The sequence below is a fragment of the Toxorhynchites rutilus genome, chromosome 2 (assembly GCF_029784135.1).
Source record: "Toxorhynchites rutilus septentrionalis strain SRP chromosome 2, ASM2978413v1, whole genome shotgun sequence".
Lineage (NCBI taxonomy): Eukaryota > Metazoa > Arthropoda > Insecta > Diptera > Culicidae > Toxorhynchites > Toxorhynchites rutilus.
Genome location: NC_073745.1, coordinates 203,469,342 through 203,495,582, shown reverse-complemented (window position 1 = coordinate 203,495,582; position 26,241 = coordinate 203,469,342). Strand labels below are relative to the sequence as shown.

The following is a 26,241-nucleotide window of genomic DNA, read 5'->3' as shown; positions in this document are numbered from 1 at the left end:
ATCGGCAGTAGACTGTACAAATCACAAGGGAATCTTCTAGCAACAGCAGATGACCTCATTCGTGAGGAAAACCGAACTATAGCTACCAGTAACCAACGAAATTGCAGGAAAAAACTACGGGTTTTCGGAAGCAAGCAACACTCAACTTTTTTCTTTCGTTTTACGTGGGGATAGTCCCATTTGATATCTGTCATTATGTGACATGATTTTTTTACGCGGATTTTCCAATTAACGCGTTTTTTTACGAGGTACGTATCCCCCGCGTAAAAAAGAAACCTGGGTGTAGTACATTTATCATCATAAGGAAAAAAATTGTAAAATGTTTTTTAGTGTGAAGTTAAAGTGGTGTGAGTAAAATAAACATTTGCACATATCATGCGTTTTTTGTCCAAATTTGTTTGAATCATTATTGTACATATTTCTGTAAAAACGTAATAAGAAACACATAGCGCTTCGTATAATGAGACTTGGTTGAGGTGGCATATTTTCGACCCTGGGAAAGCCACAAAAGGGACCCCTTACAGAGCAGCATGTGATAAGGCCTATTATCTTTAGCAAACATAACATTGTAAGTTGTCCATCGCTGCCCTCAATCAACAAAGTACAGTAGAACCCCTATTATCCACGAAAGAGTCTGGCTAGGTCTCCGCGAATAACGAAAATCGCGGATAACACGATAAATGACTGAAAATGAGGTACAAATACGAAATAGAGATATTTCAGCATGGAAACTATGTTTTATCAAGACAGAAATCATGAAACTATCCATCTGTAAGGCCGTGTGCACCAGTGATCAGATAATGTGAAAACCATGACCAAAACAAAAGAGCAACTGCCTACCTCTCACTGACAAATTTCGGGAAGCTCTATAGAATTACTATGGAAGTCACTTTCGCGGATAATCCGCACCGCACCGGATCAAATGTGACAGCTCTACTGAAGTGCAGAGTGACTCAGAAATCACGAAACTCTTCAAACATAAAATGACTATCAATACGGCATCAATAGCAACTGAACACTTTACCCCTACTTTTTGAAGAATATGCTGTGTGAAGTTTATGCTGTTAACGAACGCATGGTGCAGCAGTGATTTGTTAGATTTCGTTCTGGAATATTTGATCGATCGACCTCGCTCTGGTTGACCAGTCACTCAAATGGTCTTCTTCTCCCGGAACATCTTCACAACGCTGCACAGTGGTCCAAAAGTGCAAAAACGTGATCTTGAGGGATTTCTCCAAAACGGTTAATTTTACGTATATGATGTCTTCGGAGAAGTTTTAAAGTACAACGAGGGCCACCTTTTGAGGGCTGCCATTTTGAAATGAATCCCCCTAAAAGTGAGATCCAAAATCCATTTTTTTCAGCTAAAGAGATAGGAAGTTGGTGTCTTCATAAAAATTATAGCTCTTGTCAAAACAAACAATTTTGCTGAAAACATCAACTTTCTATCTATTCAGGTAAAAAAGTTATGGAACATTTTTGGTGAAAAGCACCAAAAAATCATATTTTCGTCCTAACTTTTCCTCTTGATTTTTTACAATTTTACAATGTTTAGAGAACTTTTTTGCCTAGTCAAAACACACATTTTTAACACACGTTGTTTTTTTCTATCTCTTATATATTTGGAGATATTGGAGTTTTTATGTTAAAATTGACCTATTTTTGAACTAGGATATTTCATAAAGGGGCAGATTGGGGCAGACCAAACCGATTACAAATTAAAGTACAAGCAAAATGCTGCAAAACCACACTTCAAGTGTCTGTATCCACCTGTATCCTCAAAAGTTACACTTAATTTAAAGGATCCACGTTATCCTGTTAAAAAAATATGTTATTACTATTACAGTGCACTGTAAAAGTAATAACATAACATAACATAATAACGTAATAATAGAATATTCTTAACAAATATCTACAGGAAAAATGAATTATCAACAAGTGTTTATGCTTTGGAAAAATGTTAAATGTTAACATGATTGACCTGATAGAAGAAGTGTCCAAACATTTTGGAATAAATACGACATTGACACCTGATATTGTACCGGAAATTGAAAAATATTTATCCAATACTTGCAAATATTTTAGCCGACTTTGGAAGAAACATAACCGAACATTAGAAAAAGTTCTCGATAAAAATGCAGTTTATTTCAACAAACCTTTTTGTTTGCCAGAACATATTTTGAAATGTGTTCCATCAACTTCTAGTGCTACAAAGCGAAGATTGAAATCATTCATAGAAACATCTGACTGTGTCAAAAGGCGAAGAACAGCCAAGCTTCGGTCAGTTCACAACGCGAATCAGTTAGCCTATGCGGCTCAAATGTCCTTGCGTTCACCTGGACAAAAGTACGCGGCATCTTTAGTCAAAGAAGCCACACAAACTTCACCATTTCGTGCGACAAAAATGTGGAACTCGTGGCAAACATCAAAACTTCCCCAAATAAACCCATATTCGCATTCAAAAGCATTAACGTTAATCATCGACGAGGATTTAACAGAGTCACAATACGTTAACATTCGAAAAAGTGCCAAATTGAGGAATGCTGGAATATACCCTTCATATCATAAGATTTTAGCAGCGAAAGAACAATGCTATCCAGATAAGCAGTTTGTTCATGTGACCGAAACTTCTATCGAAATCAAACTACAACTTTTGGATCATACTGCTTTGCGCATATTTCAATCTTCTATTGAAATAGTTGAAAACTTTTCGGATGAAGAGCTTAGAAAAATAACAATGGTTTTTAAATGGGGATTCGATGGGAGCAGTGATCACAGCCAATATAAACAACGTTTCAGAATAGACGAAGATGCATCAGATTCCCATATGTTTCTAACCTCCATTGTGCCAATAAAAGCGGAAACTTACGGAAAAATCATTTTTCAAAATCCCACGCCGTCGTCAACTAGGTTTTGTCAACCATTGAGAATTCAATTGGTAAAGGAAACAACAGAAGTGTCAGTAGCAGAAAAGCAAATTGTGGACAATCAAATTTCAAACCTTGTCCCTTTTCAAACTATTCTCGAAGGAAAAACTTTAATAGTTACTTACGACATGATATTAACGATGATCGATGGGAAGGTTTGTAACGCTATCACATCAACAGCTTCGTCTCAAAGATGTTATGTATGTGGCGCTACGCCAAAGCAAATGAATAATATTGAGAATGTTGAAAAACGCGTTGCTGATGAAAATACTTTTCAATTCGGGCTATCAACTCTTCACTCGTGGATTCGTTTCATGGAATATTTTCTTCATGTATCTTATAGAATTAATATTAAAAATGGCAGGTTAGAGGAACTGATTTAGAAGAAATGAACGAACGGAAGAAGATGATTCAGAATCGATTCAGGAAGGAACTTGGTTTGATCATTGACCAGCCGAGGTCAAACGGAGCGGGTACTTCAAATGATGGTAACACAGTACGACGTTTTTTCAAAGATGCAGAAAAGTCTGCTGATATCCTAGGTAATTTTTCATAAACTTGTTCAATATTTGTAAATATGTTAACACGTTGAAATATCATTTAGGTCTAGACTTGAATGTGATACAGCGATGCGGAACGATTTTACAAGTTATGGCTTCAGGTCGAAAGATTAATGTGATAAAATTTGATTAGTACTGAAAAGAAACCGCGCGGAAACTAGTATATTCATATCGGTGGTTCTATTTGCCTGTTTCTGTGCACAAGATCTTGTTTCATGGTGCGAAAATCATTGATCAATTTATAGTGCCTATAGGTCAACTTTCAGAGGAAGCACAAGAATCTATGAATAAAATAATTCGGCAAACACGGGCATTTCATTCGAGGAAAATTTCGCGTGTAGCTACTAACACTGACTTGTTGCATCGATTACTTGAACTGTCTGATCCAAGGATTACGATGAACAGTATAGCTACGAACAAGAAAGCAAGTTTGTTTTCGAATGATGCTCGATATTTGTTAGATATTTACAGTTCTAGTTCGGATTCCGACTCTGATGATTGTGAAAACGAATAAAGCAAAAACAGGTTAACGCAGAATAAATTCCTTTTTCCTTTCGTTTCTCATCATTTCCACTTTTAACCCCGAGAAGACAGTATCCTGAACTAAAAAAATGGTTAAGGGTAGGTTGAAACTTTTTCTTAAGAAAAAATTAAAATAATGTGTAAAGTGACGAGTTTTCATCCTAATAAAAGCAATTAAAAAGATCATTATATGTTTTATTTAATATTTAAAGAAATCTGCCTTAGCTTTGCTCATATTATTTTTTAGAAAAATATTATATAGATGTATACAAAATTCAATATAACATATTTTTTTAACAGGATAACGTAGATGGAGGCCTTCCTTTAAATTAAGTGTAACTTTTGAGGATACAGGTGGATACAGACACTTGAAGTGTGGTTTTGCAGCATTTTGCTTGTACTTTAATTTGTAATCGGTTTGGTCTGCCCCAATCTGCCCCTTTATGAAATATCCTAGTTCAAAAATAGGTCAATTTTAACATAAAAACTCCAATATCTCCAAATATATAAGAGATAGAAAAAAACAACGTGCGTCAAAAATGTGTGTTTTGACTAGGCAAAAAAGTCCTCTAAACATTGTAAAATTGTAAAAAATCAAAAAGGTGGCCCTCGTTGTACTTTAAAACTTCTCCGAAGACATCATATACGTAAAATTAACCGTTTTGGAGAAATCCCTCACGATCACGTTTTTGCATTTTTGGACCACTGTGCGCTGGACATGGTGGAATGGTGGATTCCAAGCCTTTTGCCGATCCGTCTGTGCGATTGACCAGGATTATCGATCACCGCGCCCAAGATTTGCTGGCGTAGCTCATCTTGTTTCGAATGCATCTCGGAAACTACTTGACAGATCGCGATAAAATTTAGCACACATAAACATAACACTCTAAACTGGTACTACCCAAAATTTCATTAATTTTACCCACGCGATAAAAAGTTACACCCAAAACGAAGTGTCTAAGATGCAACGAAATCGACCCCATATCTGAAGAAAACAATCACGGGAAATGAAAATTGGGTAATACAGGAATATTTTTCTCAAAATATCAAAATATCGGCGAATCATTACTTCAAAGACTGAAAACCAAATAAGCTGATGCTGGTGGAATTGGAAGAGTCGTCCATTATGAGGTGTGAGCATGTGGAACCAAATAAAAAACCAACGCCCGAAAATGATCAACAGAAAAAAAGCTGTCTTCCATCATACCAAAGCGTGACCAGACTGCATATTTAATAACGCGCCGAAAATCGAGGAAGCTTGATTGGGATGTTTCGATACATCCACCGTATAGCTCGAACATTGTACCGTCTGACTACCATTTGGTTTCCATCTCTACAGTGCACTCTTGATGGAAAAGCATTGACCGACATAAGAGCTATCGAAAAACACTTGAAAAATGAAATGATGAACCACATAAATTCTACATGGATGGAATTATGAAATTATCCAAAAAATGGCGAAAGGTTAATGTTCAAAGTTGATTTTCAATAAATAAAACAATGAATCAAAAATTCAACAAAAACCGTGAATACTTTTTGAGTGACCCAATATTCCAGGCTAAAATTTTTATTAAGGCTCGAAAATAATGTAAGCGGAACATGATAAATTTGCAGAAATCACAAATTGAAAGGTATTTTTTAGTTCAACGTTCCATAATGAAATATTTTTTCACTGAAACGATTGTTCAAGTCCATAAATAAAACTGCCTTTCTACCGTTCACATTTCAATTCGAAACGTGCTTCGGAGGATTCACAATCACTAAAAATATTGTAATTAAAGACAGTTCATTCTATAATGTGGACTCTTATTTTTGATTGCAAGATCCGTGCCTTTTTTCGAGTAAACTTACTGGGCATGGGTCATTTTAGACGCTCGTTATTTCTTGTATGTTCTGATGTTGTGATGCTTCTTGATATTATAGACATTTCCGACGCTTAAGCTCATGTTTTGATGATATCACGCACAGAATAGGTGCAGCTCTACAAATACCTCCATACGGTTCACTAATCACTTTTTTGCGCATTTTTTTTAGTGAAACCACAAGAGCTCACGTGTCTCCAAACTTCTTCGACATTGTGAACACCACAGACTTCAAACACTTCGCGATTTAAGTTAATTCAAGAAACAACAGCTTAGAAAACAAGTTTTGCAGAATAGACCTACGACCAATTCTCTGAAAACTTGAAACTTTCGAAACAGAAACGATAAATAACGGTGCTGCAAGACCGTCAAGTACAGCAGAAGCTAAAGAGGAAGGCCTGAAGGAAGGTGGATTAATCGTTTCGTTCTTTTAGGTCAAAATTTTGGAGCAATCGGAGCAAACAGTGAAGAAGTAACAGGCCAAAATGTACACTATGAAACAGAATTCCCTGAGTCATTGAAAAACAAGTATTTGGAAGTCAGAAAATAATAACTTTAAAATCCACTAATAAATTCATCGTCATCATAAATTTTTCACATCTCCTCGTCATCTCTTGTCACTAAAATAAGCTTCATACCTATGGCACTTCCAATGTTAAGATAACTTTTGTAGTTATCCCTGCTTGAAATTCTCGCCAGATAGGGCTTGGAGAAGTCTATGAATGTCACCCGTACGTCCCGGATTCTCCTTTTGTTGAAAAAGTTAAACTTATGGCTCCGACTACTGAGCAATTTCTTAGCTAATATACTTTTCATCAGTCTCATTCCGATTTTGCTGTCCGCCGTGTCGCAGGTTTCTGTCGATCCGTTGCCGGAGCATTCCTGGTTGAGGGGCGGCCCAAATTCCGTTTCCACCGTTTGCATCTCCAAATCTGGTTCGAGATCATCGTCGGAGGGTAGCCCTAGAATTTGATCTAGGGTTAGAGACCGCAGGTAGAGTTCGGTTTCCTCAGGCCAATTTTGTTCATCGCCAAGGTCGTCCAAACTAAATTCGTTTATATCATCAAGAGATGGTGTGATGCAGTTGTCTAGTTTAGGTACGTAAGGATCCTCGATATATTCTAGACTTGGCAGCTCATCCTCTCCGACTCTCATTTTCATTGGTGAGATATCTGTGAGGTAATTAACGATATCAATTTCAACCGATAAGGATAGCGGCGTTTGTGTGTATCGCTATTGGCGAAAACCTACGGTTCGTTGCGAAGCGGTGTTTCGTTACGACAGCATTTTGGTTTCAGTTGCACTGAACAGCCGACGAGATTACGTTAGGTACATCACCATTTAGTCGGCAGCGGAGTTGTTTTGAGTTTCGTGATGTGTAGACTGAACGATGAGCAGTTTCTTAGCTAATGTTTGTTTTTGCTATTTCCTGCAATTGATAGCTTTATAAAAACGAAAATAGACACGAAAACAGGCCAACAAAGATTTCTTTGTTGCTCGTTTCTACAGCTGAACTCACTGAACACTGTTTTCACACGAAACAACAGCGCGGAGTTAGGAAAACGAGTATACTCTCAAAACCGCGGGATGTCGTTCATCGAAACATAAGTCATTTGGGTTTGAACCTTTGACACCCTTGCACAAATCGATTTTGATTATCACACTAGTTTGCAACTAACAGCACTAACGAATATCAGAGCCTCAGCGGATGCATCGGGATTCATGCGACTGGTCGCAGATCATTTTTCGATCCGATATTGAATTTCACTTAAACCACACTACACCCGATAGAAACTGGCACAGACATGATGAATAAAAAAAAAACAATCACAACGCATTATCAATAAAACCTCAACGTGATCTCGAAAACGAAGTGAGTCACAACTCCTTTTCAACTTCAAGTGACTGCTATTGATGATGCTCTCGGTTGATACCAAAATTCGTTTACGTTCCGTTCAATTGGGGGGAGGGAAAGTAGCGCGAACTCGCGAACATGTGACTAAAACAACGTACCGACTTAAACTGGTCCGCGGCTGACTTTCAATCTGGAGGCAAGAAGCTCTTCGCTGCTGCTTCGATTGCTGTCCACATCGCAATGTTGTGTGGGTATGAAAGAGGAAACCTGAAAAAATATAGCCCAGCGCACGTTTATAATGGCAAACAACAGCAGTAACAGCATAAAAGGTTGCGAGAGATTGTAAGCCAGAGAATCGCTGAATGAATAAGAGAAGTGAACATTCACTCGTGGATTTTTGAGGCTTTTCAGGGTGGTATGCGATGGCAGCGATGCTTCGACCTGAAATTTGCCTATTTGTAATATTCTGGTTTTTGATATTTGACTTTGATACTAGAAGTCCTAAATGATATAGAATTACAATTATTCTTAATCGAGTGGAATAAAAACTCAGTATCTTTTGAAATAGTAATTGGGTGTAACACATAATGAATAAATAACAAAACTGTACTAAGCAACTGGGAATTGTACCAGTCGTACACAAAATTAACTAAAAGGTCAAGCAATTCATACGACGATTGTATTCTTAGGCTGTTTGACGAATTGGTTCATGAAGACCATGATTAGTGCGGTGAGAATGTGAACATTATAGAAAGACATTCAAGTGCTACGGAACCAACGATTGATGTTCCGTTCCCGGTTCGCGGAGAAAATGAGGAACTTCGCACCAACGTCTATGGTATTATGAGTAATCTCTTAGAATATATTAAATCTATTTGGGTGTAAAAATTTCGGATAATGAAACTTTTTTGTCATACCTATTTTTTTCAATTTTCAAAAAAAAATTAACTGTCTTCTGGAAAAACCAAAACTCTATTCGTATCCTAATTATCATTAATTCTAAATTTTGGATTCCAAAAAAACATCTGTCAATCGAATATTGTTTACAAGTTATTGAGTTTTGCCCATCAAGTTCAATTTTTACTGCGTTGAAAATGTCGAGTTTCGTTGCAAATAAGCACCATTTTCGGGATGTTTTGATTCGGCACCATCGGTTAGATTGTGTAGGGAATAGTTTGGACGTTTTCAAAGTGATTTTACTCCATCAAGATTCGTGTCAAACACAAACATCGCTTGAAGAATCATTGGGACTAACTTGACAATTATGTTGCAAAATCAATAAAATCGGATTTCAAGCAGCTTCCGACACAAGATTCTTACACGGTGACAGCAAAATTGGTGGGCCATCTGAACATGCGGCAGGAAAAGTGATATTTCCCTCGCTACAAGGACTATCAACAAGGTCATTTACGTCAATGAACACCTGGAGAAATCTTTGCTGCGTTTGCTCAACACAACAAACCCGTTCTGTTTTGGCCGAATTTGACATCCTTCAAATATGGGAAGAACGCGATGGAATGGTATGCCGAGAATAACGTGATGGTGATGCCCAAAGATCATATGCCTTCCAGTTCGAAGGTAACTGCATTCTGCGGCGTACAAAATCGATGTTTTCACGGTGGTTAGACATTCCACCCTCTTCTCTAAGGGTGGGCTGCCATACAAATGAAAAACAATTTTCTGCATAACTCGAAAACTAATCAAGCAAGGAAGAAGAGGGGAGGGGTCTGTCTTTGTTCTATCATATTTTCTGTATCAAACATTTATTCCATGTAACGGAGAAACATGTTATTTGCAAGTGGTTTAGAAATCTTGAACGAGAATTGTGTCTGAAAATAATCTGATATTATAATGATGAGTTTTGGTAGAAGTACTAGGATTTTTTGTAAAAGTAAAGTAGTAAAAGGTAAATTCAACGGGGTCGATTAGAAGATCAATCAATGAAAAGTTCTGTGATTGGACTCATGAACGTGCGCTTAGTAAGAAAACGTGAATGTTTGTAGGTATTGATAACAAAAAACAAATTTTGGGCGGGACGAAGTTTGCCGGGTCAGCTAGTGTTTTATATTTTTTTCTTGAAAGCTGAGGTTTTTTTACATAACATATCCAAAACTCAGAGAGGCGTTATTTTTTGTTCTTGAGTTATGTTCTTGTTTTATGTTTTTGAGTTATGAATAATATTTTTTCCCTTTTTTACAAAAATGACATTTTTCTAAAATTCATAGCATTTGAACTATTGGGTCGATCCAGATGATCAATATATCAATATGCCAATAAGTTGGTCTTCTTTGAAAAAATACCACACCTGCGTAAAAAAATGGATTCTAGTTGCATAGATGTAGTATAGTCGCATAGGAATATTGAGCGAAAACTGAAAACACGTAAACTTTGAAAAACCATACCTCATAAACGAAATAGACACCTCTCTGGTATTCAGATATGTTATGTGAAAAAAAACCTCAGCTTTCAAGAAAAAATATAAAAAATATGGTGCCCTTGGTCCCGAAACCATGTAAACTATGAAAAACATCTACAACCAATAATTACGAAAACAAAATACTATTTTTTCCCAAGTGTAATATTTTTCTAAACAAGAATTGACATTGGCTTTGATTTGATATGTCGATCATCTAAGTCGGTCCAGTAGTTCAAAAGTTATGAATTTTTGTGATGGAAAAATGGGGTAAAAATTGATTTTTCGGGCCATCGGGTAATTTTGAAAAATCATAACTCAAGAACAAAAATAACTCCTCTCTGATTTTTGGATATTTAATGTAAAAAAACCTCAGCTTTCAAGAAAATTATCACAACAAGAACATCCGCATACCTATATGAAAAATTTAAGCCATTTCGTGGTACAAGAACTCTGCGGTTCGTGATACCCGTCCACAATTCGTCGCTCTACGACAGAACATTCTTTGTGAGAAGTGTTGTTTCATGGAATTCACTTCCCTGTAATCTTCAAAATCAAGAGTCATCATTCGTGTTCAGGAGGCAATGTATAGATTATTTCAATCGGTCAAGAAACAGTTAGTTTGTAGTATTAGAAGGATTGTTATTGTTTTACAAATTACCAACGCACTTCATACTTCATAACTTTATAGCACTTAAAAGACTGCAGTCTTACGCTATGAGAGTGAATAAATAATAATAATAATAATAATAATAATGGCATTTAAGAAGCCCGGGGGTAGGTGAATATTCCAGCTCAATGCTGAGAAGTGCCATAACTCTATATAATAATAATAATACAGGTCGGACTCGATTATCCGGAGTATTGATTTTTTTTTCACTCCGGATAATCGAGTCATAAAAAAAACGAATTTTCTCTCGGTAAACGTAATATAATTAGAATTTGCACTTATTTATTAAACGGTTTTATATAGGTTGACCCGTTTGTTTGTTTATGACTTTGTAACTTTGTAACTTTGTCTGTAGCGCTGTACCACATTAATAGAAATTTAACCCCCTTCCTGTTGATCGTTTGATCTGAAATTTGGAACACATCTTCATCTCTAGTGTCATTATAAAACTGCGTATTTCATGATCTTGAAAATCCAAGATGGCGGCCGCTACAAAATGGGGGATTATGTACATATTTTCTCAAAATCCATCAATATGGGTTTTCCCAAAACCCCATCAATATGGGTATCGAATGAAAGGGCTTGACCAGTAGAACACAATTATTTATAGAAAATGTAAATCAAAGATGGCGACTGCTACAAAATAGCGGATTACAAATTTTCTCAGAACCCCATCAATATGTATGCCAAATGAAAGGGATTGACTAGTAGAATAGATGGCCAAGATGGCCGCCGTCCCCAAACAACTAATTACTTTTTAAATGGTTTCATTCAGCTTGCCCTGTTTGTATGTATGTTTGAGTGTTTTGTAGGGTTGTCCCACATTAATAGAAAATTGACCTCGTTCCTGTTGAATGGTTTATCTGAAATATGGAACATACATTTAATTCTACTGTCATTATAAAACTGCGTATTCCATGATCTTGAAAAATTCAATTTGGCCGCCGCTAAAAATAAAATGGAACCATTAAAAAGTAATTGTTCATTTGGGAACTGCGGTCATCTTGGATTTGCATTTTTCATAAATAACTGCATTCTACTAGTCAAACCCTTTCATTTGATACCCATATTGAAGGGGTTCTGAGAAAATATGTAATCCGCTATTTTGTAGTGGCCGCCAGCTTAGATTTGCATTTTTCATAAATAACTGTATTCTACTAGTCAAGCCCTTTCATTTGATAGCCATATTGATGGGGTTCTAAGAAAATATGAAATCCGCAATTTTGTAGTGGCCGCCATTTTGGATTTGCATTTTTCATAAATAACTGGATTCAACTTGTCAAGCCCTTTCATTTGATACCCATATTAGCTATTCAATATGGAATTATGATTCAAATTATTCAAAATTCCCGAAAATCAAAAATAAAATACTCCGGATAATTGAGTCTAAAATTCCGGATAATCGAATCCGACCTGTAATAATATTTATAGATTTTTTTTGTGGTTCCAATATTTTTTTGATATTTTCTTGAGTTATAGAGACTTAAAACTTCTTCTGCTTATTCGACTCTATCCATAATTTGCTTTCAAGGCATATAACTCGTAGACATTTTATTATGGGAATGAAGTGATAATCATGTCACTTCGTTCAGTCGACAAAAAAGGAATTGAGGCCAAAAACCTTTTGCGTTCAACGTAACGCTTTCGTTTTCGAATTCCCCCAAATATTCATTAATTCATCGAGAACTGATTCAGATGCGACATCAAACAAATGGTCACTAAACCAACGATAGTCCTACGTCAACCTTGCAGTTATACCACAGATATCTCACTTCTTGTTTTTTGCTGTAACGATGACATTTGGGTACATACCTACAAGAAGAAGGTTGCTCAGCTTTTTTAAATGCACACTCAAAAGGAAAACGTCAAATTTAAGTTGACAAAATATTGATCGTTCCAGTCCTCGGAGTTGTGATGAAAATGGTATGTTTTATTTAGAACGAGATGGAGACGTGTATAGCTCGAGGAATATTTTCAACAAACATAATTTTCTGTTCCCTCCATCCTTTTGTTCCTTTACTACAAGATTCTCGATAAGTCTGACAAGTCAGCTGATAACGTGAAGTCAGCTGATTCTACATGGAACCCGAAGTTGTCGCTGAAAGACCCGGCGAAAATGGCAAGAACCCCGCAATCGTTTGTCCAACAATTGAAGAAGGGACTGTTTTTAGAAGTTCCAAGTCACAAATTGTACCGTAACGTAACGTTGGGAAAAGTCTAGAGGCGCTCAAAGAAGCTTTACGGGAATTCGCTGTGGAAATATGATTACGTAATGCTAGACCATATTCGGAAAAAAAAACTTGGACAAGAATTTCAATTTTCAATTTCAATTTCAACTAGTTCAATTGGCAGAATGTCTCGGAGGACTGAAACATAAAAATGCGTCGAGGTACCCGAAAAAAGATGTGCTTCGGATAAGCAATCTGCGCATGTGGACTGAAAAGTGACGCTTACATAATTTCTGGAACTATGAAAAAGGATTATTTTGTAAAAAAAACGCATGTGAAATGACGCCAGTATCCATTCATTGTAAAAACATAACTCATCGCAATATGTTTTAAAGCAGATGTAACGATAATGGGTCATTGTCATAAGTTTTACGTGGTTTTGCAAACGTTTGTGTTTGCTAAAATGTATCATCTGTTGTTTGCATCTTTGAAGAATCAACTTACATTCATAGTCTCAAATTTTCCTTTCAGAAATATTAACGAACATCATTTAAAGCAATGACGTTCTTCTTACTAACGATCAGATTCGTATTTAATTAGTCCGTTTTCTTGTAATTATGCTACTCTTCCTTGTCCGTCATTCAATCATTCGGTGTATGAGTTGCCTAATCAATATGCATGTTCTCCCACCTGGAAAGTGATTTAAACTCTTCTACTGTACAGCTGATCGTTACAACACATTACTCAACGCGTATTTGTGTGGGTTGGCTTTACGTCTCTTTGTGGTCGTCGCTTGGGCCTATGTCATTTGAAGACAATCCAACCTAAGGTCTTTTCCCAGCTGTTGTGTGTTGAAAGAGAATGCGGAAAATCATATATTCATGCTAAAAGTGTGAAATGAATACGTGCGCGTCAGTGTGGTTTCGCGAGTTCGCTTAGTCAGCTCACGGTACTCTGCCGCCCTACAAACACTTCGACGCAATGTGCTAACCTTGAGCAATGTGTGCAGAATACGGTTGATCGAGGGCGGCATGCAATGAAGCAGGTAACCCAAAGCAACAATAATAACATAAGTTCACGTGCAAGCTGACAAAGGATGCTGTGTTATGCAATTTTTTAGTGTTATTAAACCGTATTTCATGGAAAGAACAATGAGAAAGTTTACAAGGTTACTACCCTTTAAAATTAATTTTTACTATAAAATTTCAGTACTTCTACCAAAACTCGAGATTATAATATCAGATTATTCTCAGACACAATTCTCGTGCAATATTTTTCAATTGCAAATGACATGTTTCTCCGTTACATGGAATAAATGTTTGATACAGAAAATATGATAGAATGAAGACAGCCCTGAATCGAACAATTCCTTTCCCGAGTTTTGCTCTTATCAATACTTTCGGCGATCCATTTTCATTTATATTGATAGAAGAAGATATAAGAGTGCGTTTTATCACATTAAAATCCATTTCCACTTTCGAACGAAAATCGATTTCGTTAGCGCAAACATCAAATGTACCAACAACGCTTGGCAATATGTACTTGTAGAACACATACGAATTGAATTTTTCGAATTTTCCGAAAATTTTCAACTGTATTGTTTGGTTGGAATATACACATTATTCCGAGGGGGTGTCATACCGAGCATTATTCCGAGGGGACGAGGAAGGGGTGTCATACCACCATAGAAACATTTCTCGTACCCAAAAAACCCTCAAATCCCAAATGTGGTTAAATTTTCTTGATTAATTCTCGAGTTATGCAGGAATTTCTGTTTCATTTGTATGGAAGCCCCCCTTTAGAGAGTGGGGAGGAGTGTCGAACTACCATAGTAACGTTAACGATCACTAAAACCTCTAGATGCTAAGTTTGATTCCATTTGTTTGATTAGTTCTCAAGTTGTTCAACTTCGTTTAGTCCTCCGGCAGGAAAAAAATTGGATTGGGAAAGAAGATTTTAAAACTTAGGTGAGTGAACGAGATCATTCTCCAGTCACTTCGTAATCATTATTAAATGGATTCCCGAGCGAGCGCCCGTTTATATCGGGTTGGGGAAAAAGAAATGTCGTATATTGTCAATATATGGCAACACTTAAACATATCTTGTGTTGTACTTATCGCATCGGGACATACTATACGGCTATTTAAAGACGATAATCTGTGCTACAAGTGTCGTTTTGACAGTGTTGTGATTATCCTTTTCAGTCTCAAGTTATAGCGCATCAAAGATGGATTCCACCAAGCAAGAAATTCGCCATATTTTACGTTTTTACTACTTGCGAGATAAAACTGCAACGAAGGCGGCCGAAAAAATTCGTGTAGTTTATGGACCCGATATTGTAACGATTCGCACAGCACAGCGTTGGTTTGATTGATTTCGTTCTGGTGTAGTGGCTGTCGAAGATACACCCCGTACTAGTAGGCCAATTGCATGGAAACCGATAAAATCGGTGAAATCATCCAAGTAGACCGGCATGTGAGCATTCGCTCGACTGGCCAGGAACTGGGTATAGACCATAAATCCGTTTGGAACATTTGCAGAAGATTGGATGATTCCAAAAAAAGCTGGATGTATGGGTGCCACACGAGTTGACACAAAAAAAACTTTTAGACCGAATCAACGCCTGCGATGCACTGCTGAAACGGAACGAACTCGACCCATTTTTGAAGAAGATGGTGACTGGTGATGAAAAGTGTATCACGTACGACAACCTAATGCGAAAAAAGTCGTGGTCAGCGCGATGAGCCGGCCCAAACCATCGCCAAGCCTGGATTGACGGCCAGGAAGGTTTTGCTGTGTGTTTGGTGGGATTGGAAGGGAATCATCCACTATGAGCTGCTCAACTATGGTCAGACCCTCAACTCGGTTCTTGACCTCGGAGCTTGACCCGCCAGAAGCTGCGGGAGCTCGGATGTCCTATTGCACCCACCGTATAGTCCGGACCTGGCTCCAAGTGATTATCATCTCTTCCGATCCATGCAAAACGCTCTTGGTGATACTAAGTTGGCTCAAAAGAGGCTTGCGAAAACTGGCTGTCTGATTTTTTTGCAAATAAGGAGGGGGTGTTTTATAAGGGGGGGATAATGAAGTTGCCTTCTAAATGGCAACAAGTTTGCGAACAAAACGGCGCATATTTAACTTAAATTGAATAATTTTAAGTATGTTAAATAAAGCGTCAAATTTCGATCAGAAATACGACATTTCTTTTTCCCCAACCCAATATATAGATTTGCGTGATTTAATAGCCTGTTTCCAAAGCCTTTAAAAACTATTGAAACAAATTTTCGGGTCAATAATTAACAAGCATATAGCTCTTGGACTTTTGAGTGATGTGATTAACATACCATTCCGTTCAGTCAGCAAAGGGGTATTAACGTTCAAAACTTTGCACTCTAAGTGTAAACCTTTCATTTTCGAAACTTTGAACTTACACCTCCATACAGAAATGAAAGACGTAATCCTACGTCAAATGTTTGTCCGGATATATATTTCCCAGGACTTCTTAAAAATCTGAAGGAGATCTGATGCTTGGGAACGTCCCATGAACATTGACGTCATGTAACAATTTACCACCTTCTTCTCTTCTTCGTCCCTAAATCTGACATGCAGATCCATCTCATTGTAGTCTTGTTCAAGTTGGCCTTCTCTAAGGCAAGACGTGACAACTGGCTTCTTACTTTTACTCTTCGACCAAGTGCGAGCAACAGGGATGCCGAACCACTCGACATGTCAAGTTTCCAAATGAGATAAAGTTTCTGAAGACTATTTTTTCACGTCCCTAAGATATGTTTTCGTATCAGATATTCTATGAATAATTATATTTGGATGATGTAAAGGAAAATTGTTGCGAATTTCAGAACAAATTGTAATTTTCTGTTATGCTTTATCATGAAAACTAGTGTGAGAGTACATTATGTAGAAGTGTATTTTCAAATATGATTGGTTACTTTTTTTGACGTGGGACTACGTCTAACCGGAGTATATGGGGGGTAAAATGAAAACCTAAACGCAGAACATGCAGGAAAAAATGAAAGATTCCGAATGCTTATAACTCGAACATTTATTACTGGATCGGAAAGATGTTTGCATCAATTGATAGGGAATATTTCTACGCTTCTATCGCAATTAATAAAATGTTTTTTTTCATTAGATAAACAACTGAATAACAGTAAAATGTTAAGCGTTATCTAAACGCCTTAACTGCCTCATTTTGATTGGCCCGATCTACGGTTTCCCTAACAGAGCCATCAAAACCAAGCAGCCTTGGGGAAATCGGCATTGCAAATACATGAAAGTTTAGTTCCGACTGAAATGTGTTTCCCTAACACAGTATTGTAAATACATGCAAGTCGGGGGTGTTTTTGTTCCGACTGAAATATGTTTCCCTAACACAGGCATCAAATCCAAAGAGCGTGGGGAAATCGGCATTGCAAATACATGAAAGTCGAGGTTATTTTTGTTCCGACTGAAATGTGTTCCCCCAACACAGACTTTAGAACCAAGGTGTCTGAGGAAATTGGCATTGCAAATTCATGCAACTCGGGGACATCTTGTTCCGACTGAAATGTGTTTGACACACAGACTTCAAAACCAAGATGTCTGGGGAAATCGGCTCTGCAAATAAATGCAAACTTTAGTACTCGCTTGCCTTTGTGCAAACTAGAATATGTTTCCTTAAAACGGTCTTCCGGGGGTACTTCTGCACTCGCATGTTTTTTTTGCACTCCGAAAAGTGTTTTCCTAACACGGATTACAAAAGCGGGTACGAACACCACGCTTTAGCTCGGTTATTCAAGATTGCATTGAATGATATGCCTTCGTAGCTTTTGCTCACTGAATTCCTGCGCATGCCATTTGATGATCAGGCAAGATGTTCATAACCAATTGCTGCGATGACGCCTATTGATTAAACAATATACGTTCGACATACATGTCAAAATCGAAACTGAGTGCATGAAGTTCATAAAATCAAGCAAATTCGCGGTTCGAGAAGTACGTACACTTGAGAGATGTAAACTTCAAAAGGAAACGTAAAATAAAATAATCGTTTAATAATTCTTCCGTTTACATATTTTGGTAGTCATAGGCATCATATAAAACGTAAAAGGACGTTCATCAAATTTATTTGTAATGAAGAACATAATCTATCACAATGCATTAATTGAACTTATATGGAATTATACAATCTTTTTACTCACAAAGGAAATATATTGAATTCAATTGAATTCGGGAATTATTTCATTCAATCAAAAATTTAATTAATACAAACAAATGATTGCTACGCTAAGGTAGTCCCACGTCAACCTTGCGGTTATATCATAGATATAACCCACCCATTTTTTTTATCCTTTTTGTTTATTTTAGGCTCATTGGCATTTTAGCTGTAACAGAGCCGAATTTTAATATTGTACATGTCACATATTGATTATATCTATAATTAGCACAGTACACAGTTGCCATTTTTCGGCGTTAGAGTATTCCCTTCTATACCATTGCATATGGTACACATTACACATTACATTACACAGTAGCCATTTAGGCGTAAAAATTTCCTTCTGTTCTTCCATTATCCAGTTAGACCGGACAGCGGAGACAGTTGATCGATCATTGTTGAGTTATTTATAGAACAACAGCTCGATGTGTCTTGCAGAGCAGATCAGTTGTATGGATGAATCGATCTTCATACTACCGTGGATCGATCTGATTGTTGCGTGGACGTAGTTATTCTGAAACAAAAGACACAAAGATGATCAATGAGGGCCCTGAGTTTTGAACTCACGATCGATCGCTTACTAAGCGAACGTGCAACCAATGCAGCACTATGGTCCAGGAGATGCATTTAAGTGGAAATTAGCATTTAGAGCTCGACAGTTATTGTCTAGACAAAAACTGTCTTAGACAAAGTTGTTACTCATGATAGAGCACTCGCTTTTATGTTGTCAAAAATAGCGTGACCAAAATTTTCGATGGATTAAAAATTTAACTTTCTTATCTTTATAGATAGAGGTAAACATAGTTTGATAATGTTGTAGCTTCAATTATTTGAGACGTCTTTGTAGAACAAAGTTTTTTTTCTATCTCTTGAAATAACCGATATAGCGCCTTTTTTCTATGTTACTTTAGGGTCACCATGAAAAAAACTGGTTTTTGCTCTAACTTTCATGTTTCAAATTTTACATGCAAACTGTCTTCGAAAGACATTTAGAGCTTACTAATACAACATTTTTCGATGCAGAACTTGTCAATATTTTAACTTTACTCAAAGTTATTGATATTTCTTCCCAAAAAACATGTTCTTTTCATTTGTTTGTCATTCTTTCTGGGGCAAACGTAAACAATGTTTATTGGCGACATTTGAAAGAGAATATTTCACTCTACATGATGTGTGATTTTCAAAATTATATCATTTTTTGTGTTTGAGTAAATTAAAATTGAAATCATGAGTTTTTGGATGAAAACCCATCAATAAATTTGAGCAGGATTGAGATATTGACATGTTCTGCATCGCAAAATGTTGGTATCGATAAGCTCTAAAAGTCGTACGAAGGCAGTTTTGATGTAGAATTCGAAATATAAAAGTTAAAGCAGAAAAAACACGTTTTTTTCATGGTCACCCAAATTCAACTTAAAATAAAGCGTTAAATCGATTATTATAAAAGATAGAAAAAAGCTTTGTTCTACAAAGTTGTTTAAAATAACTGGGGCTACAACATTGTTGAACTATATTTATCTCTATCTATAAAGATAGGAAAGTTAGATTTTTCATTTCATCGAAAATTTTGGTCACCCTATTTTTGATAACATAAAAATATGCACTCTATCATATGTAACAACTTTGTCTAAGACAGTTTTTGTATAAGCAATAAATATCTCCCACAAAGTTGTTTTTAGCGCCTTCTATCTGATTTGCACTAGCGTAACTATGAAAAAACGGGTTTTTTTACTCTTACTTTTATATTTAAAATTCTACATCGAAATGGTCTTCGTACGACTTTTAGAGCTTATCAATACCAACATTTTACGATGCAGAACATGTCAATATCTCAATCCTGCTCAAAGCTATTGATGGGTTTTCATCCAAAAACTCATGATTTCAATTTTAATTTACTCAAACACAAAAAATAACATAGTTTTGAAAATCATATTATATAGAGTGAAATCTGTTCTTTCAAATTCCGTCAACAAACATTTTTTATGTTTGCCCCAGAAAAAATGACAAACAAATGAAAAGAGTGTGTTTTTTGAGAAGAAATATCAAAAACATTGAGTAAAGTGGAGATATCGACAAGTTCTGCATCGAAAAATGTTGTATTAGTAAGCTCTAAAAGTCTTTCGAAGACTTGCATGTAGAATTTGAATTATAAATGTTAGAGCGAAGAAATAGTTTTTTTTCATGGTGACCCTAATGTAACGTAGAAAAAAGGCGCTATATCGGTTATTTCAAGAGATAGAGAAAAAAATTGTTCTACAAAGATGTCTCAAATAATTGGAGCTACAACATTAACGAACTATGTTTACCTCTATCTATAAAGATAAGAGAATTAGATTTTTTATTTCATCGACAATATTGGTCACCCTATTTTTGACAACATAAAAACGAGCGCTCTATCATGAATAACAGCTCTGTCTAAAACAGTTTTTGTCTAGAGAATAACTGTCAAGCTCTAAATGCTAATTTCCACTTAAATGTATCTCCTGAACCATTGTGCAATGTGGCTACGGAGACCCCCCTTGGCTACCCTTTGAAATTGACCATTCAGCAGCTGGTCCGAAATAGACCCTCTATTGCCTGGTCATGCCTTGGACCTCCTCAGCTTTTTGGCCGTCACTAAACATTCTTCTCAATACAGCTATGTATTTTTTGCCGTGCAGCGTGATTTGTGACACATAACTGTTTCCAGATATCACAAGATCTCAGCTTTGATAGTATTTTTTTATCATTAACTTTCTAACTACTGCAATAATCAATATTCTAATTGGCGGAATTGCAATAATCAATATTCTAATTTTTCCTGATTGGTGACGAAATTCCCTGATATTCTCACACATTGTTTGAATTCTCTGATATTTCCTGATTTTTAAGGTATTCTCATGTTTCGAGTTCTTTTCCATAAAGTTCTGATTGACGTTTTATATGATAAAGTTTCCACGAAATTTAGCCAATACGCACGTTTTTTCTTTTGATGATGTTTCCTGATTGATTCTCAAGAACTAAATACGTTTGAAAATTGTCAATGATTACACGTTTCCGAAAAGCTTTAAATGCATTCGACTTATCTTATAAAGCTTGGAACACTGACTATCCCACCTTCGACCTTCGACGAATGGTAGAACCTGGGATGTGTTTGGGAGCGAATTGCGATGTAATAGATCAAACGAGAAAGAAAGTTATACTCCTCCAATGAAAGTAAACCATCTCTGGAATTGGCGGCTAGAGCAATCGCGTCCGCGTATTCTTTCCAGTCAACCTGTCTTGTGAGGTCATATGCCATGTTTATAAATTCAGAAGAATTGGACCCAGTGGTGATGGAAATTTTGATTGGCAAGTTATCACTACCGTTGGGATCCTGGATCACATTCCACTTGCAAAGACAGTGAGTTCCAGCAAAGCGAAAGGTCAAGAGCACTTGGGTTAGCAGAAGGTTTAGGTATACGTGTTGTTTCCCCAGTGTTCAAAACGATCATTTGAAACAGTTACAAAGGTTGTCGTCGTACTGTTCCCCCAGGTGGTTCCGATAGAGTTGAAGTCTCCCAAGATCAACTGTGGTTCAGGGAGGAGTGAGCACATGCCAGTAAATTGCTTGTGGCTAACCGCAACTCTATGAGGTCAATACAAGCTGGTGATGCAGAAGTCCTCACCGTTAGTGTAAACCTTTCTGTCAATGGAAGGTCAATTCGAAAAAATGAGGGGCTCTTATTGATTCGCAATATCACCCTTTCATATGAGTCGGTGCGATCCAAGCGGATAATATAAAATTCGTGGAAAGAAAAATCCGTTCGTGAAGCAAGCCATATTCCGAACGGAGCAATAGCATCACAATTGATTCTAGGATTTTGAACGTATCCAATTCAGGAATAAGACTACAACACCACTGTAAAACAGTGATATCTCTGCCCTTTCTATTTAAATTAGACATTAAGAGAGATGTTCATTGCAAGGGAAGGGGGGTAATGGTTGCATCAATTGCTGTAAAAATGTCTTTACTAACGCAAACATTGCGGTGATAATGGTTCGGATGGAGTCGGAAACATTAAAGCAAGTGAAGATTTGATCCACGTAAATGGTGTAAGCTTGTTAACTGTGATTTTTTCGTCCCAAAACGTCTGCACAAACGTTCGTAAATTGTTAAAAATTGACTTTCTATCTAATCCTAGATTCGCTAAGCTAATTTCTAAACAAAAAGCTAAATTCTTTTAGAGGCGAATGAACTGAAAAGTTTAAACCCTCTTAAAGCCAAAAAGAAGAAGAAGAAGAAGCTAAATTCCAATAAGACAAATACACATGATAGCCAAAAATATAGGGCCTGATTCTCGAATACACTTCACGGTGGAAACGAAATAAACGGCACGCCATTGAACTACGTTTTACGAGTTAGTAAAGTGTCGAAGATAATAATGAGTTTTCGGGCAGAATAAGCACTTTTCAAATAAAAAATCATTAATGAAAATTAACTTCTTCGTATCAAACTGGTATTCAATGTGAGTTGAAAACTTTGTTTTCTTCATGTGATATAATAATCTCATACAAAAATTTCATCTGAAGATAATTTGATATTATAATATAGTGGGAAACTAATCTCGTATCCAGATGTCGACACCGTACCGTTGTCATCGCGAATACGTTTCATTCCGTTTCCACCGTGAAGTGTATTCGTAGTGTATGCGAGATTAGTTTCCCACTAAATTTATCATTATAAAACCAAATTATCTTCAGATTAAATTTTTGTATGAGATTATTATATCACACGAAGAAAACAAAGTTTTCCACTCACATTGAATACCAGTTTGATACGAAGAGGTTAATTTTCATTAATGATTTTTTATTTGAAAAGTGCTCATTCTGCCTGAAAACTCATCATTATCTTCAACACTTCACTAACTCGTAAAACGTAGTTCAATGGCGTGCCGTTTATTTCGTTTCCCCCGTGAAGTGTATTCGAGAATCAGGCCCATAGTCTAACTAGAAAAATCTTATTAAAACATATGACTGACCTACTCCTGTTTACCTCTGTTTAGAAGTCTTTTTTGACGTAGAACTACGTCTTTCATTAAGGGTGCCAAATCAGAAAACAGGTCAAGTTTTTATGAAATAAAGTTAACGTTGATAACTATTTTTGCCGTGAACGGATTTTGGCGATTTACATACTAAACGAATCGGAAATACCGTAAGATTTGTTTTATATGTTATACATTAGAATCCCCTGGTTTGTAAATGGTTAAAATTCATGAAAACTCTAAGCGTTTCTATTTTCCCCTACATTTGTTCTGTCCATTTGTGTGCTTTCTCGAACAAAGCTGTCAATAACGAGCAACTTATCGACGACCAACGGAGGGGAAATCGTAGGATTTAAAGTATACGTGAACAAAGGAAAAGTAGAAGATTGAAGGGGAATACTTGCCTAGAGTATAAACAGTGGATCTCGATGAGGCAAACTTTCATTCGGCATCGGACTGTTGAGCAATCCAGTTCACTTTGCTTTCGCTGCGCTTCGAACTAAGATTGGACCCCACCAGTGGTAATCCAACTTGGATATCGTCGTGTGATTTTTTCTGTTCGTTTTTCGCGTTATTCGTATCATGTGTATTCTTTCCGCGTCATAAATTGGACGCTTTGCGTAGTGTGTGATAAGCAAGAAGAAGAGGAAGGCAGGCTCGAGCCCTGCAAAAAACGAACGCATTGCCAGGTGCAATAAAACTTCGAGACAAGCGTCATCTAATAATGCACGCGATGGCGATTTCGGCGCGTCGGTCGAAAATGTAAACACAGTTACCCAGGCAGCAACCAAAATCAAGCTCCCCCCGCTGGTGGCGAAGGCGGTCGCTCTTGACAAACTCATCAGCGAATTCGCATCGATGGGTGTTACATAAGAGTACAAGCTGTGTGGCATTATTCAGTCTTTTTCCAAGCAGTTAACATTGTTTGTTTTCCGTTATCATAAGGGCTTCGTTGGTGCCTTTGAGAATGCATCAATGCATTAAACTGACGTTATGGTGAAGCAGGTGTTAAGGTTGTGTGCCAAAAAAATTATTTGGGGATTATCAAGCATCTTGAATGTCTTACTGGAATGTTATAAGTTATTTGGATTCACGTGCCAGTTGCAAAACTGCCTTCAACTAGGATTGCATTTGCGCTAATATTGATCATAATGAAGCATTGCTACTATTTTCGAAGTTGTTATTAACGAAAAGAGTTTTTTTAGTCACCAAGAAGGTAAATGTCGTGCTGGAATTTTGTATGTGATTAGGTTTCGCTTGCCAGTAACAAAACTTCCTCCACTAAGGGTGACAGCGGCGCTTCTTTTAAGCATGAGAAAGTAATGCAACTTTTCTCAAGGGCAGTAATATTAACAGAAGCGTTTCTTTTGAGAATAGCGCAAAATGATGAGAAGTATTCATATTTCTGGTAGTTTCAAGCCACCAATGTATGGCTCTGTATGCATGCTATGGCGAACGTTTGTTTGGCGCTTGGTTTACGTTGTACGAACGATGCCTAGAGGTGCGATTCCTTTGAGGCAATACTAAATAACATGTAGCATATTTGATACTTGCAACGGTTGTCATTGTTGAAAAGTTGTTGTTTCCATGCGGTGTCAAAGATATATTGATGTAGTTATAAGATGTGGAATAATGGTGCTGGTGCAACATGTATATAATCGACTGTAGCCGAGTCTATGCGAAATTGCGAAAAAGGCCACCGGAATAGCGTTCGAGGTAAATTTCCAATGCATTGACATGAAATAAATTGCGACATACGATAAGCTAGTGTATTGTTTTGCGAGGGCAAGAATGAATCATCAATCAATTATCGTCAACTGATTCTACAATGAAAAAACCATTCCAGAGATTATTCTACTAAGCAGTTGTTTCTAAAATTTCACAGCATTATAGAATAATATCCGAAGGTAAAAACAAGCGACTTATAAAAAATAACAGCGTAGTTCTACGTCACAATGCGGTCGTATCTTGGACACAACCTCCTATAATTTTTTTCTATTCAATTAAAAACACTCTTGTATCATTTGTATTTGGGCAGACTACACTTTAGCTATTCCCATCTGAAAACTATGTTTTTCCCTTTGACAATTGAAAAAATTAATATATAATTGCTCGCTATGATTTGAACGGTTTAAACTGTTCAAAGGGCTAACGTCAATTAGACTTATTGTGACGCTGGATAATTATGACGAAAAGTTTAATTATAGAATCCCACTTCTCACGAAAGGCTTACTCAATCTTGCTACGAAGAAACAATTTTTCCAAAATAACCGTGAAAAGAGAAGATTATTACGCTAGTTTTTGGTGAGCCTTGAATTGTAATTTGGTGATTCGAATAAAAATGAAACATTAGGGCGAGAGTTTATAGTACTACATCAAATAATGTATCGATATTTTAAAGTCCAATGGTTAAAAATGATATTTTTGATAAGATCAACAGGCTTCGAAACACGTAATAATGAATAGTGGTGATAAGAGAATTGGTACAAATTTGACAAGCCGAGCCACTATCGTATGACTCAGACCTGCATCTGTTTTCTGCACCATGGGTATATGGACAAAACAAACACTTTTTATTGAAATCATGAAATTAGCTGTATTACTTCATTGTTTGACATCAGATGTGGAAACAATAGCTATCAATAAATCCAGCCCACTGAGCATGGAGAACACAATCTCATCAGCTCGGTTTGTACCGAATAATGTTTACTCACACGATGGTGTTTCCTCCATTTTCAACTATCCGTGGAGACAATACTCTTGTTGCCACAGCTGCAAAACTTTTCCTGTGAGAACTTTGCAAAAACGACACAGAATTCGAATTTTGGATTCCGGTTGATTTCCTACAAGTGTCGATTGGATGAAAAATGCACTGAAATTACTTCTCCTGTGACGTGTGACGTATGCATTGCGAATGTCAGACCCAAGGCGCGTAGAAGTATATCCTAAGGTGGGCCAACTTGCTAAAACCACTCTTCAGCCATATTGGAAGTCTACTGTGCTTTGTTTGTAAACAAAACACAATACAGTAGTGCCGAAGCTCGCTCGT

General features: G+C 36.8%; 1 protein-coding gene across 4 annotated transcripts in view; it reads right to left on the bottom strand.

The window, feature by feature from the left end:
• LOC129769067 (tumor protein D54) overlaps nucleotides 1–26,092 on the bottom strand; it is a 38,405-nt gene extending 12,313 nt beyond the window's left edge. For 3 of the 4 annotated variants that reach the window (XR_008741808.1, XM_055771080.1, XM_055771081.1), the window contains exons 1-2: nucleotides 7,123–7,878; nucleotides 6,510–7,043 (exon numbers count right to left, since the gene is read on the bottom strand). Coding sequence is in view for 3 of the 4 variants with exons in the window: in XM_055771080.1 (XP_055627055.1) it covers nucleotides 6,510–7,032 (523 nt within the window). In the remaining variant the exon portion in view is untranslated. Of the gene's footprint in view, nucleotides 1–6,509; nucleotides 7,044–7,122; nucleotides 7,879–25,906 lie in introns of those variants that run through there. The other variant, XM_055771082.1, reaches the window with a different exon arrangement.
• Between the last annotated feature and the right edge of the window lie 149 nt (nucleotides 26,093–26,241).